General features: G+C 51.3%; 1 protein-coding gene across 3 annotated transcripts in view; it reads right to left on the bottom strand.

Annotated features, from left to right (window-relative positions):
- Positions 1 to 18,646, bottom strand: part of GYS1 (glycogen synthase 1) — a 26,370-nt gene continuing 7,724 nt past the window's right edge. For 2 of the 3 annotated variants that reach the window (XM_054464312.2, XM_054464314.2), the window contains 12 exons: positions 18,269 to 18,413; positions 15,530 to 15,647; positions 15,066 to 15,186; positions 14,344 to 14,450; positions 9,969 to 10,028; positions 9,795 to 9,873; positions 6,502 to 6,615; positions 6,095 to 6,221; positions 2,801 to 2,896; positions 2,419 to 2,582; positions 1,650 to 1,730; positions 1 to 1,486 (listed from right to left, as the gene is read on the bottom strand). In XM_054464312.2, the coding sequence (XP_054320287.1) occupies positions 1,163 to 1,486; positions 1,650 to 1,730; positions 2,419 to 2,582; positions 2,801 to 2,896; positions 6,095 to 6,221; positions 6,502 to 6,615; positions 9,795 to 9,873; positions 9,969 to 10,028; positions 14,344 to 14,450; positions 15,066 to 15,186; positions 15,530 to 15,647; positions 18,269 to 18,413 (1,536 nt within the window). In that variant the 3' untranslated portion in view covers positions 1 to 1,162. The remainder of the gene's footprint in view (positions 1,487 to 1,649; positions 1,731 to 2,418; positions 2,583 to 2,800; positions 2,897 to 6,094; positions 6,222 to 6,501; positions 6,616 to 9,794; positions 9,874 to 9,968; positions 10,029 to 14,343; positions 14,451 to 15,065; positions 15,187 to 15,529; positions 15,648 to 18,268; positions 18,414 to 18,646) is intronic. The other variant, XM_054464313.2, reaches the window with a different exon arrangement.

Here is an 18,646-nt window from a genome sequence, read left to right on the forward strand (position 1 = left end):
TTCTTAAATATAGATGTATTTTTTTTATGTCATCTCCGGACACACTCCAATCACACCCCTCCTGCCCTCCCCTCTCAACTGCAAACCAAGCGGTGCAGACACAGCACAGCACACATGAGGCGCCCTCCCTTTCACCAAAGCTGAAGGCAGGGCACAGTTTGGGGATGGAAGAGCCTCGAGGTAAATGTCGGGGTTCTAGAACCCAGTGACCTCAGTTCTGGATCATGGGAAAGGGATCAGTATGCAGTAACGTGGTAAGGTTCCAGATCTAGAAGCCAGGACCTAGAACCTAGTGGTTTCACAGTGGGCAGAGTGGTTGGGAATAAGCCAGGTTAGGGGTGGGGTAGACAGCCAGCTCTGTCCTCTGCAGGCGGATTCCCTGGAGGGAGATCTCAGATTTAGAAAGGAGGAGTTGGATCTGGTCCAGAAAGGGCCAGAAAGACAGGAAGGCATCTGGACCGAGACTGTGTGTCCTCCAGAAGGAATGAGCAGCCAAGTGGTTCTACCACCTCTTGCTTGGCCAAAGTGTAGGGGATGACAGGAGCCGGATGGAGGGATCCTCCAGGCAGAGCCTGGCTCTGACATGCCAGGGAGGGCTGGAACATGAGCCCCTCCCAGAGCCCCACTTCTGGAGTTGAAATGGAGGACCATCTGCTCTCAGTTACCTTCAAACTCTGAAAGTGCCCCGGCTCTGGACTTGATTGCCCCATTCGCAGCGACACCACGTGGTTTCCAGCACTTGGTGGCCCGCACGCCGGGCCTGAGCGTGGCCTGGTCTGTATGCTGTAGAATTTGTAAGCCACATGGGGGGCTCTAGGAGCCCCAGACCAGAAAGCACCATGCCAGGTTTCCTAAAACCTCTGGCACCACTGCAGAGTAATGGCAGATTCCTGGACTCTGGGAAGCGGTCCAGGCCCAGGGGACTCCAGGGCGCTGATTATGCATATTCTGGAGCCAGAGAAAGGCACGGCTTTGTGGATTCTGGAGTGCAGGACACTTGGAAAGTGGAGCTGGAGGGGCTGGAGTGTTTGGCGGACTGGGTGGGGGCACTGCGGGGCCACACCCAGTGCGGATCTGGAGCGGGGGTTTAGGAGCAGCATCCCTCTGCATCCTCTCTCTGGAGCAGGGAGGCAGGACAGGCGGGGAGTGTGGTGGGGCGGACTTAGTTACGCTCCTCGCCCAGGGAGCTGGTGGGGCTGAGGGGCTCGCTCGGGGTGCTGAGTGAGCTGGAGGTGGCCGTGTCCACAGAGTTGCGCTTGCTCCCGCTGGTGGAGGAGGTGCAGGATGCTCGGCGCGGCCACTCTGGTGCACGGATGTTGCGCCGGTCCTTGGCGGCCTCCTCGTCCTCATCGTAGCGCTCGCCGTCTTCCTCCAGCGGCCCGTTCCGGGGATCCTCCTCGTCCTCACTCTGGTGCGGGCTGGAGTGTCGTGACAGCGAGGGCGACGGTGGCACCGAGGCTGGCCGTGGGTAGCGGTAACCCTGGGCCTGCATACGGGGATGTGGGTGCAAACCAGGGTGAGCTGAGGACCTCACAGTCCCACCCAGGCATCCAGCCACCTCTAGGCCTTCCCACTCCAGGAGGGACCCCCACCCCACCGAAGCCCAGCCCTTTAGCTCCTGGCTAAGCAGAAATCCAGGGTCCACTCACCGCATCCGCCTCGTTGGGCTCGTAGGTGAAGTGCTCTGGAAAGGCCTTGGACAGCGCCATGTGGCGCGCAGACATATAGTACTAGGGGAAAGGAGGAGAGGGAGCAGAGGATGTGAGAGCCAGGCCCCACCCCCAGGAAGATGATGGGGTCCTGGCCACACCCTTTATGCAGATGAGCACACTGCTGCACCCCATGCAAATAATCCATCTACCTGACTCCACCCCTTATGTAGATAAGCAGACCTGTGAATGGACAGTTTCTGAGCCACACCCCTCAAACAGGGGCCGAATTCTCAAGTCAGTCACCTCTTTGGCCACACCCTTATGCAAATGAGAACGCCTGATCAATGTTCTTTTTTTCTTTTTAAACACGGTCTTCCTCTGTTACTCTAGAATGGACTGCAGTGGGTTTGATCAAGGCTCACTACAGCCTCAACCTCCGGAGCTCAAGCGACCCTACCACCTCAGCCTCCCCAGTAGCTGGGACTACAGGCACGCACCACCACGCTCGGCTGATTTTTTTTATTTTTAGTAGAAATAAAATGTTGCCCAGGTTGGTCTCTTAACTCCTGAGCTCATGCGATCCTCCCTGTTAGGCCTCCCAAAGTGCTGGGATTACAAGCATGAGCTACCATCGCGATCGGCCTGGTTCATTGCTTAAAGGGACAGCAACTGTTACAAGTAGGATGAGACCCTTCGCCCTGCACCTAAGACCCCTAGCCAGGAGCGACTGATTTGCCAGGAGAGGATAGGAAAGTGGGGGTCCTACCCGGCCTAGGTATTTCCAGTCCAGAAGGTCGGAGAGGCGCTCCGTGCGGTTCCGCTGGATGATACGCTGCCGCCGGCTCTGCTGACAGAAGCTGTAGAGGAAGGAGGTGAGCTGCGAGCAAGAATCATCCAGGCTGCGGAACCGCCGGTCGAGAATGTAGATACCTGTGGAGGCCAGGACCCAGGTTCAGAAAACATCCTGGGGAGATCTTCATGGTCTCCAGGACTCTGTGGCACCAGGACCCCTCCTCTCCCAGCGGCCCGAGAGCCCCCCCATTTCCTGGTGCCCCTGGTCTCTAAGGGTGCAAGCTCCTCCTTCCCAGGATCCAGGAGTCACTGTTCTCAAGCCCCCTTCTAGAATCCTCAGGGGCCTGGGCGCTGACCGTAAGCTGAGGGGTCTGCGATGTGTTCCTCCATGAAGCAGCCGAAGCCGGAGAGATTGGTGGAGATACTGGGGATTCCCATAACCGTGCACTCAGCTGCGGGAAGGCAGGAGAGAGACCCACTTAGCTTCTCTCATCTCCTACCGTCATAATCGCAATAGACGCCTCAACACCGCCCTCTACTGGCGCCTGTACCAAGTGCCAGGCGCTGTGCGGAGCTTCGTTGAGCCCCCACAACGAGGCTGTGCATTTTCCTATTTCTCAGAGGGGACGCTAAGAGGCTCAGAAAAGAGAACTACTTGCTCTTGCTCCAAGATGCGGGAAAGTCTATAGTTGGGAGATAAGGATGCTAATTTATTGAGCATCCCAATGTCCATTTGACTTAACTCTCACAACCTGTAGGATCAGGCCAAGGTCCATCATTCTACTTAATTGTCACAACCTGTAAGATCCTTTCTTGTGCCAGTATCTTGTACAGACTTAGTCTATTTTAACGGGGGGGTAAGATAAGGTCTCTTATTATTAGTATCCCTGTGTACAGAGCATCTAGTACGTCTTGTTTAATACCTTTAACAACCTTTAGAAATAGTTCAAGAAATGTATTATAATTTTTTGATGGATTTTTATGCTTTTTTTTTTTCTTTTGAGACAGGTTCTCACTCTGTCACCCAAGCTGTAGTGCAGTGGCACAGTCTCGGCTCACTGCAACCTTCACCTCCCGGGTTCAAGCGATTTTCGTGCCTTAGCCACCCGAGTAGCTGGGACTGCAGGCACACACCACCATGCCCAGTTAATTATTGTATTTTTTAGTAGAGACAGGGTTTCACCATGTTGGCCAGGCAGGTCTCGAACTTCTGTCCTCAGGTGATCCATCCGTCTTGGCTTCCCAAAGTGGTGAAATTATAGGCGTGAGCCACCACGCCTGGCCCAATGCTTTTTTTTTTTTCTCGAGACAAGGTCTCACTTTATCACCCAACCTGGAGGACAGTGGCTTGATCATAGCTCACTGCAGCCTTGACCTCCTAGGCTCAAGCAATCCTCCCATCTCAGCCACCCAAGTGGCTGGGACTACAAGCACTACAAGCACACAACACTACGCCTGGCTAATTAAAAAAAAGGCCGGGCACGGTGGCTCAGGCCTGTAATCCCAGCACTTTGGGAGGCCAAGGTGGGTGGATCACGAGGTCAAGAAGAGAAAAAAAAAAAAAAATCCTGGCCAACATGGTGAAACCCTGTGTCTACTAAAAATACAAAAATTATCTGGGTGTGGTGGCGGGCGCCTGTAGTCCCAGCTACTCTGGAGGCTGAGGCAGGAGAATCACTTGAACCCGGGAGGCGGTTGCAGTGAGCCAAGATTGTGCCACTGCACTCCAGCCTGGCGATAGAGCAAGACTCTGTCTCAAAAAAAAAAGAAAAAAAAAAATCTTTTATAGAGACAGGGTCTCACCATGTTGTCCAGGCTGGTCTTGAACTCCTGGGCTCAAGCTATCCTCCCACCTCAGCCTTCCAAGATGCTAGGATTATAGGTGTGAGCCATTGCCCCTGACCTATAATTATTATTATTATTATTTTAGACAGGATCTGACTCTGTCGCCCAGGCTGGAGTGCAGTGGCGCGATCTCGGCTCACTGCAACCTCTGCCTCTGGGGTTCAAACGATTCTCTCACCTCAACTTCCCGAGGGGCTGGGATTACAGGTGCCTGCCACCACCCCCGGCTAATTTTTGTATTTTTAGTAGAGATAGGGTTTCACCATGTTGGCCAGGCTGGTCTCGAACTCCTGTCCTCAAGTGATCCTCCCACCTCGGCCTCCCAAAATGTGGGGATTATAGGCATGAGCCACCATGCCTGGCCTGATCTATAATTCTTATGTAAGTTTTCCTAAAAACCTCTGTAAACTGCAAAAATAGGCACTAAATATAATAGGTCTGTCAGGCATGGTGGGGTGCACCTATAATGACAGATACTCAAGAGGCTGAGGCAGAAGCACCTGAACCTAGGAGTTCCAGGTGAGCCTGGGCAACAGAGTAATACCCCCATCTCAAAAGAGAAACAAATAGTAAAAAGCATTAAATATATATCTATGATATAGTTTGACTCTGTGTTCCCCACAAATTTCATCTCGAAATGTAGTCCCCACGTGTCGAGGGAGGGAAATGATTGGATTACGGGGGTGGTTCCCCCGCTGCTGTTCTCACGATAGTGAGTGAATTCTCACGAGATCTCATGGTTTTATAAATGTTCGTTTTTCCTGCACCCTCACATACTTTTCTCTCCTGCTGCCATGCGAAGAAGCTTCTTTCTTCCCGTTCTGCCATGACTGAGCTTTCTGACGCCTCCCCAGACATGTGGAACTGTGAGTTAATTATACCTCTTTCCGTTATAAATTACCCAGTCTTGGATATTTTTTTTTTATAGCAGTGTGAAAACAGACTAATACTATCTATCAATCTATCTATAAAACAAGGCCTATGGAAAAAGGGAATTGGGGCTGACCACATGACTTCTAATTATCATGAAAGCACAGTTTTCATGACTTGTTAAATTACTAATAAATTAGGAAATGGCACTTATTTAGCTTTAATTTTTTTTTTTTTTTCGAGACGGAGTCTCGCTCTGTCACCCAGAGCACAGCACTGCTGGAGTGCAGTGGCGTGATCTCAGCTCACTGCAACCTCCACCTCCCAAGTTCAAGCAATTCTCTGCCTCAGCCTCCCGAGTAGCTGGGACTACAGGTGCGTACCACCACACCTGGCTAATTTTTATATTTTTAGTAGAGACAGGGTTTCACCATATTGGCCAGGCTGGTCTCAAACTCCTGACCTCCTGATCTGCCCATCTTGGCCTCCCCAAGTGCTGGGATTACAGGCGTGAGCTACCACGCCCAGCCTTATTTAGCTTTAAAAACACTGGCTAATGTGAACCAACAAGAGGAAGGTGGAGTTGATGGGCACTGGGAATGTCTTACGAGGAGACTTGGCCATACTCGGCTGTATTTGTGAACTGTGCATTTCATTGCTGCTATTTGGGGGGCCAAATGCCCATGCACTGGGAGAAAGCAGTGTGAACTGTGACATCCATTTGACGCTAACTAGTCCTCAAAACCCAGTCTTGTAGTTTCTCAATACATGAGCTATTGTCACAAAAGCACGCGCTGTAGCAGAACAGATGATTACCATTGTTCCTGTTTTGCAAAGAAGGCAACAGGCTCAGAGAAGGCCAGTGCCTTGCCCCAAGACATGCTAGCTCTGTCTAGGATGCCACGACCACGCTGTCCTCTGCCCACTACACTCACCTGGCGTGTAGCCCCAAGGCTCATAGTAGGAGGGGAAGACTCCAAGGTGACAGCCACGGACAAACTCCTCATAGTCCACAGGGAGCAGGGGGCTTGTGGAGGAGAGGAACTCCGGGTGGAAAATCACCTAGTAGTGAAAAAGAAGGACTCAGCCCAAGTGCCTTATTTAACTAAGCCCTGAGATCCCAAGGTGTCCCAGAGAGGGTAAAAAGCTTGTCTAGCATCACACAGCATGTGTTTGGCAGGACCAATGTTCAAACCCAGGTCTGTCTGCCTCAGAAGCCAGGGTTTTTTCTAACCACAGCAATACCTTCGATAAAACTTATGGGGGAATGGACTGTGTGAGGCCCAAGACCCAACCCCTTCCCTCTGCCATGCCCAACCCAGCCCTGACCAAATGCCCTCACCTTCACCCTGTCGGCACTGCTATTGAAGAGGCCGATTCGGCGGATGGTGGTCAGGATGGGGTCTGAGGAGTCATCCAGCATATTGTGGGTGCACACAGGGGGGAAAGACTGCCGCTGCAGGACCCACAAGAAGGGTAAGGGGTCATGGAAGGGACAGAGAACTCCCTACTTCCTCATGAGCCATGCTGACCCTGGGGCACCCAAGGAGACCGCAAGTGCACCAGGCCGTGGGGCAACAAACCCAAGTGATCACCAAGAGTTGTGGATTCCCACTAGTACAACCCGTAAAGGTTTTCTTTCTTTCTTTTCTTTTAAATTATTATTATTATTATTTATTTTTGAGGCAGAGTCTCGCTCTGTCACCCAGGCTGGAATGCAGTGGCACAATCTTGGCTAACTGCAAGCTCCGCCTCCCAGGATCATGCCATTCTCCTGCCTCAGCCTCCCGAGTAGCTGGAACTACAGGCGCCTGCCGCCATGCCCGGCTAATTTTTTGTATTTTTAGTAGAGACAGGGTTTCACCGTGTTAGCCAGGATGGTCTTGATCTCCTGACCTCGTGATCCACCCGTCTCGGCCTCCCAAAGTGCTGGGATTACAGGCATGAGCCATCGCGCCCGGCCTATTATTATTATTTTTTTTAATAGAGATGGGGTTTCACTATGTTGGCCAAGTTGGTCTCGAACTCATGGGCTCAAGTGATACACCCGTTTCGGCCTCCCAAAGTGCTGGGATTACAGACGTGAGCCACCACACCTGGCCTGGAAAGGTTTTCTTTCCCTTAACCACCATGAGCTTAAAAGAACTACAATTCCCAGCTGTCTTTGAGGCAAAGCCGTGTTAGCAACTCCCTTACCTCCAAGGACTATGAGGAGTTGCAGCTACCTTGTTCTGTACTCTGGGCTCTATTATTAAAGAAACCCAAAGGAAGTATAATTATCCCCAGGCAATGGGGGTGGAGACTGTGCCAATATGGCAGCAAGCTTTGGAGACTGCTGGGAGTTGTAGTTTCCTTATGAAAAGTCACCTCCAACCGCCGGGCGCGGTGGCTCACGCCTGTAATCCCAGCACTTTGGGAGGCCGAGGCAGGAGGATGACGAGGTCAGGAGATCGAGACCATCCTGGCTAACACGGTGAAACCCCGTCTCTACTAAAAATACAAAAAATTAGCCAGGTGTGGTGGTGGGCGGCTGTAGTCCCAGCTACTCAGGAGGCTGGGGCAGGAGAACGGCATGAACCCGGGAGGTGGAGGTTGAAGTGAGCCAAGATTGCGCCACTGCACTCCAGCCTGGGCGACAGAGCGAGACTCCGTCTCAAAAAAAAAAAAAAAAGAAAAAAAAGAAAATTCACCTCCAACTGTAACAGAGGCCCAAAGAAACCACAATTTCCAAGAGTCTCTGGAGCAAGACAGAGCTAGTGTGATAGGAAGTCCTGGGGACTGCTGGGGTGTATAGTTCTTTGCAACTGTTCCATCATAGCTCATTAAAGACTTTACTTACCATCCCTCTACTGAGTCTAGGGGCCCGAGAAACTACAACTCCCAGCAGCCCCATGGCAGAAACATTCACAATGAGGTGGGCTGCTTTAGGGACTATTGGAAATTATAGGTTAGCCAAAACCAGTTCACGTTTTGTTTCTACAACTTAGCTGTCTAGGTTTCCATTCCCCAGGAAATGGCTCACCAATGTAGACCACAAGTACTGAAGTCCCTGGACCCCCAGAGAATGAAAAAACTCTAACTCCCAGAAGCCTCTGGACAAGGGAAGAGTCAATGCCCCAGAAAGCCAGCAGGGGCTGCTGGGAGTTGTAGTTTCTTGGGCACCTAGACTCAATAGAATGACCGTAAGTTTTATAAATGCCAATTCTCTCTGAAGTTAGGAATCTAAAGCAGCTACAATTCCCAGGGGTGTCTGGGGACCAACACACAGCCTCTGGAATAAGAAACCGCAGCTGCTGAGAGTTTGCAATGTTTTCTGGAGAATGCTGAGTGCTTTTGCTCACCTCCTGACTCCGTCCCTAAAGTGGCCCGATAAAACTACCACTCCCAGCAGTTTTAGGGGCAGACGTGGAGCCGTGTGCAGCAAGGCCCAAGGAGAGCTGAGAGTTGTAATTCTTTTATGGCTGTCTCGACCTTTTCTTTTCTTTCTTCCTTCTTTCGTGTGTGTGTGTCTATATGTGTCCGTCTCGTTCTGTTGCCCAGTCTGGAGTGCAGTGGCATAATCATAGCTCACTGCAGCCTCGACTTCCTGAGCTCAAGGCATCCTCTGGCCTCAGCCTCCCAAGTAGCTGGGATAACAGGTGTACACCACCATGCCCAGCTAATTTTTGTATTTTTGGTAGAGACGGGGTTTCGCCATGTTGCCCAGGCTGGTCTCAAACTCCTGGGCTCAAGCGATCCTCCCACCTCAGCCTCCCAAAGTGCTGGGAAAACTGACAGGTGTGAGCTACCAAGCCGGGCCTTGACTTTCTTTTGGGGGTGGAGCGGGGGCGGGGGGGTAGTGTTGGATCTGGCTCTGTCCCCAGGCTGGAGTACAGTGGCACAGTCATGGCTCACTGCAGCCTCAGCCTCCTGGTCTCAAGTGATCTTCCTGCCTCAGCCTCTCAAAGCGCTGAGATTACAGGCGTGAGCCACCACTCCTGGCCCTTTATTAAATTTCTACACTTCCTTTTAAACTTCCCTTTGGGCTGGGCACAGGGACTCACGCTTGTAAACCCAGCACTTTGGGAGGCTGAGGCAGGCAGATCACTTGAGGTCAGGAGCTTGAGACTGGCCTGGCCAACATGGTGAAATCTCGTCTCTACTAAAAATACATAAATTAGCTGGGTGTGGTGGCATGTGCCTGTAACCCCAGGTACTTGGGAGGCTGAGGCAGAAGTATCGCTTGAACCCAGGAGGCAGAGGTTGCAGTGAGCTGAGATCGCGCCACTGCACTCCAGCCTGGGCGACAGAGCGAGACTCCATTTCAAAATAAATAAATAAATAAATAAATATAATAAAAATAAATAAATAAGCTTCCCTTTGCTCATTGACCCCAGAGTCCCAGAGAAACCACACCTCCCAGCAACCCTCGTGGCAGAATAAGCCACACAAAACAGCCCACCCTAAGTGCCTCCGGCAATTGAAGTTGTACGAGTCAGCACGTGCCCTTCTGTGGACCTCAGAATAGATCCCTTCATAAAGGGCTGTGGGAGAAAGCAGCACTCCCGGCAATCTCTGGGGTCTGAGCTGGCGTGGCAAGCTGCCTCTGGGGCTGCCAGGAACTGCCATCTGTCTGCACAGAGGTCCAGTCCATACCTGCGTTGCAAAGATGGCTCTCTTCATCATAGTGAAGTCCTCCTTATCCAGCATCTTGTTCATGTCGGGAAGGCTCCCACTGCAAGGCAAGCGGGGGTGTGCATGTGAGAACGGAGTGATGAGAGGGGTTAGTCAGGGCCTAGGAGGGCACAGGGCTGAGGGTGGGGCACTCACACCAGTAAGGATTCGTAAAGCTTCCTTCCGAACTTTTCCTTCACCGTGTTGGCTGTGTCCCTGGAGGAAGCAGAGCAACAGGGTCACACACACACCAGCTGTCATTTACTGTTAGGCTTCTTTAGTTAGTTAGTTAGTTTATTTTGAGACGGAGTTTGGCTCTTGTTGCCCAGGCTGGAATGCAATGGTGTGATCTCAGCTCACCGCAACCTCTGCCTCCCGGATTCAAGCGATTCTCCTGTCTCAGCCTCCCGAGTAGCTGGGATTACAGGCATGCGCCACCACGCCCGGGTAATTTTGTATTTTTAGTAAAGACGGGGTTTGTCCATGTTGGTCAGGCTGGTCTTAAACTCCCGATCTCAGGTGATCTGCCCACCTCGGCCTCCCAAAGTACTGAGATTAGAGGCGTGAGCCACCACGCCCGGCAGTTTATTTATTATTATTTTTTTTGACAGAGTTACTGTGTCGCCCAGGCTGGAGTGCAATGGTGTGATCTTGGCTCACTGCACCCTCTGCCTCCCAGGTTCAATTAATTCTCCTGCCTCAGCCTCCTGAGTAGCTGGGATTACAGGCACCTGCCACCATGGCCGGCTACTTTTTGTATTTTTAGTAGAGACGGGGTTTCACCATGTTGGCCAGGCTGGTCTCGAACTCCTGACCTCTGGCTGGTAATTGGCCACCTTGGCCTCCCAAAGTGCTGGAATTACAGGCGTGAGCCACCGCGCCCAGCTACTCTTAGGTTTCTAGGGTAGCAAGGAAACTGAGGTGTGAGCAGGGAAGCCGTGCCCTGGGGCCTCCAGGCTAGAGGATGGGGACCCAGGGGCAGGCCCTGGAAGGCTTAGATCCCATGTGCCCGACATCAGCTGTGTGGTCAGGGACAGGTGGCCTTCCCTCTCTGACTGCAGTGACTCATTTTTCAGAGGAGGATGAAAATAGAATCAACCTCAGAGGTTTGCAATGAGGACCCAAAGATGTCATGCCAAAAAGTACACACGGCAAGCCTTCCAGAAATGTCAACTATTATTAGGACTTGTACTTGTCCTGCAGATGGCAATGCTAAGCCCCATTTTATACGAAAAGAAAGTAAGATTCTGAGAAAGGACCACTTAGGCACACAAGTAAAGCTAGCAGTGTCACACGACAGCCCCATGGTCACTCCTCTACTTAAAATCCTCCCATAGCTCTGGCCGCATTTATTTTTCTTTCTTCTTTCGTCTCTTTTTCTTTTTTCTTTTCTTTTTTTTTTTTTTTTTGAGACAGAGTCTTGCTCTGTTGCCCAGGATGGTGCAATCTCCGCCACTTTCTAGGTTCAAGAAATTCTCCTGCCTCAGCCTCCTGAGTAGCTGCAATTACAAGTGTGTGCCACCACATCTGGCTAATTTTTATATTTTTAGTACCGATGGGATTTCACCACGTTGACCAGGCTGGTCTCGAACTCCTGCCCTCGTGATCTGCCCTCCTCAGCCTCCCAAAGTGCTGGGATTACAGGTGTGAGCCACCGCACCCAGCCTCTTCAGCCTCCCAAAGTGCTGGGATTACAGGTGTGAGCCACTGCACCCAGTCTCTTTCTTTCTTTCTTTCTTTTTTTTGAGACTGAGTCTCACTGTCACCCATGCTGGAGTGCATTGGCGCGATCTTGGCTTACTGCAATCTCTGCCTCCTGGGTTCGAGCGATTCTCCTGCTTAGCCTCTCGAGTAGCTAGGACTACAGATGTGTGTCACCACACCCAGCTAATTTTTTTTATTTTTAGTGAAGACGGGTTTCACCATGTTGGTCAAGCTGGTCTCAAACTCCTGACCTCAGGTGATCCACCCGCCTCGGCCTCCCAAAGTGCTGGGATTACAGGTGTGAGCCACCACACCCGACTTCTTTTTTATTTTTTTGAGACAGAGTCTCACTCTGTTGCCTAGGCTGGAGTGCAGTGGCGCAATCATGCCTCACTACAGCCTCAACCTTCAGGGCCAAAATGATCCTTCTGCCTCAGCCTCCTGGGTAGCTGGGACTACAGGTGCCCCCCATCTTGCCTCACTTTCTTCCGCTTCTCTATGAGACATGCCGCTCCAGGCCCACGGGACTCCCCACCGCGTCTCAATCATGCCTCAGGGCCTTCGTGTTTGCTGTTCCTCAGATACCTACAGGGCTTGCTCCCTCGTCACCTTTCCTCATCTCTGCCCAACAGCACTTGCTCAGTGTGGCCTGTCCTGACAACCCCGTCTCATATTCCAGTTCTGCTTTATTTTTGCCCGAAAGTAAATTCTGTCTACAGGATTTTCTAGAATACAAGCTCCATGAGGAAAGGGATCTTTCTGGTTCACAGCTGTATTCCCAGGACCTGGAATACATGAGGAGGGCAGGTCACTTGAGGTCGGGAGTTCAAGACCAGCCTGGTCAACATGGTGAAATCCCATCGGTGCTAAAAATATAAAAATTACCCAGCACATAGTAGATGCTCAGTGACTATCTGCTGCTAATGAATGAACGGTTTTACAGATGAAGAAACTGAGCTTCACTGGGAGGCGGAGGTTGCAGTGAGCCGAGATCACGCCACTACACTCCAGCCTGGGCGATAAAGTGAGACTCTGTCTCAAAAAAAAAAAAAAAAAAAAAAAAAAAAAAAAATCAGAGAAAAGAAAAAGAAACTAAGCTGGGCACAGTGGCTCACCCCTGTAATCCCAGCACTTTGGGATGCCAAGGTGGCTGGATCACCTGAGGTCAGGTGTTCGAGATCAGCCTGGCCAACATGGTGAAACCCCATCTCCATTAAAAATACAAAAAAAGGCTAGGCGTGGTGGCTCACGCCTGGAATCCCAGCACTTTGGGAAGCCGACGCAGATGGAACACCTGAGGTCAGGAGTTTGAGACCAGCCTGGCCAACATAGTGAAACCCTATCTCTAATAAAAATAAAAAGTTAGCCAGGTGTGGTGGCACACCCCTGTAGTCCCAGCTACTTAAGAGGCTGAGGCAGGAAAATCGCTTGAACCCAGGAGGCGGAGGTTGCAGTGAGCCGAGATCATGCCATTGCACTCCAGCCTGGGCGACAGCAAGACTCCATCTCAAAAAAAAAAAAAAAAAAAAGAGGGCCGGGCATGGTGGCTCACGCCTGTAATCCCAGCACTTTGGGAGGCTGAGGCGGGCAGATCATGAGGTCAGGAGTTTGAGACCAGCCTGGCCAACGTGGTGAAACCCTGTCTCTACTGAAAATACAAAAATTAGCCGGGCATGGTGGTGTGCACCTGTAGTCCCAGCTACTCGAGAGGCTGAGGCAGAAGAATTGCTTGAACCCAGGAGGTGGAGGTTGCAGTGAGCTGAGATCGTGCCACTACACTCCAGCCTGGGTGACACAGTGAGACTAGTCTCAAAAAAAGAAAAGAAAGAGAAAAGAAAAATAAACTGAGGTTCAGACAGGGGCGGTGGTTTGCCTGAACTGACCAAGCCAGTGAGGGTCGGTGGCATGAGTGAAACCTCCATGGTTTGATATCAGCACCCTGGTCACACTGTCACACATTTCCTGCCTGTGCCTTCTTACTGCCCCCAAGCTGGAAATGTCACAAGGAAGTGACTTCACTAGGAATCAATGGGGCAGGTTGATAATGTTACAGATGACAAAACTGAGACCCCAGGACTGGGCATGGTGGCTCACGCCTGTAACTCCAGCACTTTGGGAGGCTGACACAGGTGGATCGCTTGAGCTCAGGAGTTCGAGGCCAGCCTGGCCAACATGATGAAACCCCATCTCTACTAAAACTACAAAAAATTAGCCGGGCGTGGTGGCGGTCGCCTGTAGTCCCGGCTACTCGGGAGGCTGAGGCAGGAGAATGGCATGAACCCGGGAGGTGGAGCTTGTAGTGAGCTGAGATAGTGCCAGTGCACTCCAGCCTGGGCGACAGAACGAGATTCTGTCTCAAAAAAAAAAAAAATGAGCCAGGTGTGGTAGTGGGCGAAGGAGCAAGACTCCATCTCAAAAAAATAATAAAAAAAAAGAGGGCTGGGCACTGTGGCTCATGCCTGTAATCCCAGCACTTTGGGAGGCTGAGGCGGGCAGATCACAAGGTCAGGAGTTTGAGACCAGCCTGGCCAACATGGTGAAACCCCATCTCTACTGAAAATACAAAAATTAGCTGGGCATGGTGGTGCGCACGTGTAGTCCCAGCTACTCGAGAGGCTGAGGCAGGAGAATTGCTTGAACCCAGGAAGTAGAGGTTGCAGTGAGCCAAGATCGCGCCACTATACTCCAGCCTGGGCAACAGAGTGAGATTGTCTCAAAAAAAAAAAAAAAAAAAAAAAAAAAAGACTGAGACTCTAGGAGAAACACGGGACCCAAAGCATGCAGCTGGGAGTGGGCTGGGCCAGGGGCCGGAGCGAGGGCTGCTGACCAAAGCTGTTTGCGCACGGCTTGGCCTTTGAGGGTTTCCACGTTGAAATTGTTGGTCCGCGCTGGCATGATGAAGAAGGCAACCACTGTCTGCTCGCTGCCGTTCACCTGCGCAGAAAGAAAGGAGGGGGAGGCCAGGATCATGTGGGGGAAGCCTGGAACCAGCCAGCCTTTCTGCCAAGACCACTGGGATCCTGCCATACCCCTTCCTGTCAAGGAGAATTATAGGACAGTCCCCACCTGGACTCTGACCTTCTTTCTGGGTCTCTATACTCCCCTCACAGCCCCCCACCACACGCAGGGGCTTTCCTACCCCCATCTGCCTGGCTTCTTGGGTTTCTGTTCTGTTATTTTTTGTTTTGTTTTGTTTTTGAGACAGCGTCTTTTTCCGTCACCCAGGCTGGAGTGCAGTGATGTGATCTCGGCTCACTGCAACCTCCACCTCCCGGGCTCACGTGATCCTCCCCGTTCACCCTCCCGAGTAGCTGGGACTACAGGTGTGAGCCACCATGCCTGGCTAATTTAATTTTTGTATTTTTTGTAGAGATGGGGTTTCACCATGTTGCCCAGGCTGGTCTCCATCTCCTGGGCTCAAGTGATCCACCCGCCTTGGCCTCTGAAAGTGTTGGGATTACAGGCGTAAGCCACTGCACCTGGCTGTTCTCCCTAGTTATAAACTGCTTTGCTTACCCTCCCTCTGTCCCCTCATAGCCCAGGCCTCACTCTGAGCAGATAGTTGAGCCGAGCCAAGGCCTCCAGGAAGACGTCGGCACCCTTGTTGGAGAACTCATAGCGGCCGGCGATAAAGAAGTACAAGGTCTTGTCCAAGTTGAAGTCCAGATGCCTAAAGAACCCACAAGGCACGGTAAAGCCCAAAGCCCTCACCCGCTAGCCCTGGCCTCAAAACTACAAATCCCAGAAGTTACGGGTGGGGGGCAGAGGATGTCTTAGGTAATACAGAGGCATCATGGGGCCTCCTGGGAGTTGTAGTTCTTCTCTTTAGATGGAGATTTCCTTTAATCCTCAGCCCATTGTTCCGGCGCTCAAGAATTAAGGAGGCCGAATACCCAGGTGCCCCCTCCCTCAGACCCAGGAGTCTGGGCCCCCAGCTGCCCCCTCCCCCAGACCTAGATGGTTAGGCTCCCAACGCCCTCCTCTCTTAAGACCTAGGTATATGCCCCACGTACCCATAAAAATGGCCCCGCACAAACTCCTGGATTCGAGCCTTGCTCTGAGCATGGAGGTTCTGGAACTCATGCATGGCAGAAAACTTCTTCACATTCAGCCCATTGGGGGTCACAATATCTGGGATTGGGGGTGAGGGTCCCATGTTTTATTTGTTCATTCAGATCAATGTTGTGGTCGAATGAATAAATGAAGAAAACACCCTTTGCCTTTTGCAATTTTTTTGTTTCAAGAGCGTTCCTATGAGGTCCCCCCTCCCGCCTTTTGTGTTTGTTTTTGGAGACAGGGTTTCTCTCTGTCGCTCAGGCTGGAGAGCAGTGGCACAATCATAGCTCATTGCATCCCTGACCTCCTGGGCTCAAGCAATCCTCCCTCCTCAGCCTCCCGAGTAGCTGGCACTACAGGCGTGCACTACCACACCCGGCTAATTTATTGATTTTACTTTTGTAGTGATGGGGTCTTGTCATGTTGCCCAGGCTGATCTCAAACTCCTGGCTTCAAGCAGTCTTCCTGCCCTGGCCTCCTAAAGTGCTGGGATTACAGGTGTGAGCCACCATGCCTGGCCAGTTCCCTTGGTGACACACATACCCTGACTCCAAGATGCCTTCTTGCCTAATATTACTTGCTTAGGTTCACAAGCACAAGTATAAGTCTCCTCAGCTACTGCAAATGGCTAACAGGGATCTGATCCACACTGGTGATTCTGGGAAAGTTGTAGTTCTTTTGTTTCCTCTTGGCCCACCCTGAGATGGAAATGATTAAACATCCCCGAAGTCCTGCTTCTCCTAGGATATATCCTCTACTTCCAAGCTTCTTACAGGGACCTAATCATTTCTTCTCCTCATAGAAATTAAAGTATATCAACGAAAAACTACAACCCCCATCAGCACCTAGGGCAAAGTTCTGGAACATATGGAGCTAACCAGTCAAAGGCTTTCTGGGAGTTGTAGTTCTCACCTTATACGCACTGAGAACGGATACTAAGGGCTGGGAAGAATGCCCAGTTCCGACCTAACCTTTCTCAAAAGCAAAGTCCACTGATCTTCCATTCCCTTTCATAAGACCAATCTACATTAGCCAATTACAGAATTTTATCATATCTGAAATTAATATGAAAGAAATTTACCTCCCATTAGCCTCCAGAGTATATAGTCAGAGAGCCTCAAATACAGGTCACCACCCCCACAGCCTTCTGGAAGCTGTAGTTCTCTATTCTTCAGGAAAAAAAATTGTAACTGATGGTCCCCAGCTTAGGACTTAGGATGGTCCAAGTTATGATTTTTCTTTTCGAGACAGAGTTTCGCTCTTGTTGTCCAGGCTGGAGTGCAATGGTGCAATCTTGGCTCACTACAACCTCTGCCTCCTGGGTTCAAGAGATTCTCCTGCCTCAGCCTCCGGAGTAGCTGGGTGGCTGGGATTACAGGCGCCTGCCACCATGCCCAGCTAATTTTTGTATTTTTGGTAGAGAGGGGGGTCTCACAATGTTGGCCAGGCTGGTCTTGAGCACATGACCTCAGGTGATCTGCCCACCTCAGCCTTCCAAAGTGCTGGGATTACAGGTGTAAGCCACTGTGCCCAGCCAAGTTATGATTTTTCAACCTTATGATGGTGTGAAAGTTACACACATCCACACGTGTCCAATTTTGGATTTTGTGATATTCAACACTTTTTTTTTTTTTTTTTTTTGAGACAGAGTCTTACTCTGTCATCCAGGCTGGAGTGCAGTGGTGCAATCTCAGCCCACTGCAACCTCTGCCTCCCGGGTTCAAGTGATTCTCCTGCCTCAGCCTCCCGAGTAGCTGGGATTACAGGCACCCACCACCACGCCTGGCTAATTTTTGTATTTTTAGTAGAGATGGAGTTTCGCCATGTTGGCCAGGCTGGTCTCGATCTCCTGACCTCGTGATCTGCCCGCCTCGGCCTCCCAAAGTGTTGGGATTACAGGTGTGAGCCACTGCACCCGGCCTATTCAACACTTTATGACAAAATAGGTTTGTATTAAAATTAGCCAGGCATGGTGGCGGGCGCCTGTAGTCCCAGCTACTTGGGAGGCTGAGGCAGGAGAATGGCGTGAACCTGGGAGGTGGAGCTTGCAGTGAGCTGAGATAGCGTCACTGCACTCCAGCCTGGGCGACAGAGCGAGACTCCATCTCAAAAATAAATAAATAAATAACAACAAAATAAAATAAAACAGATTTGCATTGGATGATTTTGCCCAGTCGTAGGCTAACATAAAGTGTTCTGGGCACATTTAAGGTATACTAGCCTAAGCTATGATGTTCAGTAGGTTAGGTGTATTAAATGCATTTTTTTATTTTTTGAGACAGGGTCTCACTGTGTCACCCAGGCTGTGACAGGGTCTTTCCAGGCCACCCAAATCATGCAATGGCACGATCACAGCTCACTGCACCGTTGACCTCTTAGGCTCGAGCAGTCCTCCCACCTCAGCCTCCTGAGTAGCTAGGGATACAGGCACACACCACAATGTCTGGTGAATTTTTTAGACAGGGATTCGCCGTGTTGCCCAGACTGGTCTCAAATTCCCGGGCTCAAGGGGTTCTCCTGCCTTGGCCTCTCAAAGTGCTGAGATTACAGGTGTGAGCCACCGTGCCCAGCCGAAATACATTTTCGGTTGATGCTATTTCAGCTTACAGTGGGCTTCTTGGGGTGAGGAGCAACTGGCTTTGGCATAGACAGCTGCCTACCTCATTCACATCTGGGGACTTCAGCCCAGCCCCTACCTGGTTTCCTCTTGAGCAAGTACTGTGCCTCGATGGCGGTGATCTGGGACACAGTAGTGAAGACGTGAGCGCAGTGGGCTGCCGCCCTTTCCATGCAGTAGCGGTGATAGATCTGCCTCTCCCCTGCTTCCTTGTCCACGTTGAACTGCATGGAGGGGACAGCAGTCTGGTTAGAAGGACTGGGGAGAAGACTCTGGAGGTCCAGACACTGGGGTCCTAAGAGAAATTGGTGCTGGGGGCTGGATTCCTGGGTCTGAGGTAGGAGGGGTCTGGGGACTTGGACTCCTGGATCCTGGGAGAAGAGGGGGCGCCATCCCCTTGGGCCCCCCAGAGCTTTGGGTTTCCCTGGCATCCTCGCGGTCCCCCATCTGCCACGGT

This window comes from Pongo pygmaeus, chromosome 20, assembly GCF_028885625.2.
Source record: "Pongo pygmaeus isolate AG05252 chromosome 20, NHGRI_mPonPyg2-v2.0_pri, whole genome shotgun sequence".
NCBI lineage: Eukaryota > Metazoa > Chordata > Mammalia > Primates > Hominidae > Pongo > Pongo pygmaeus.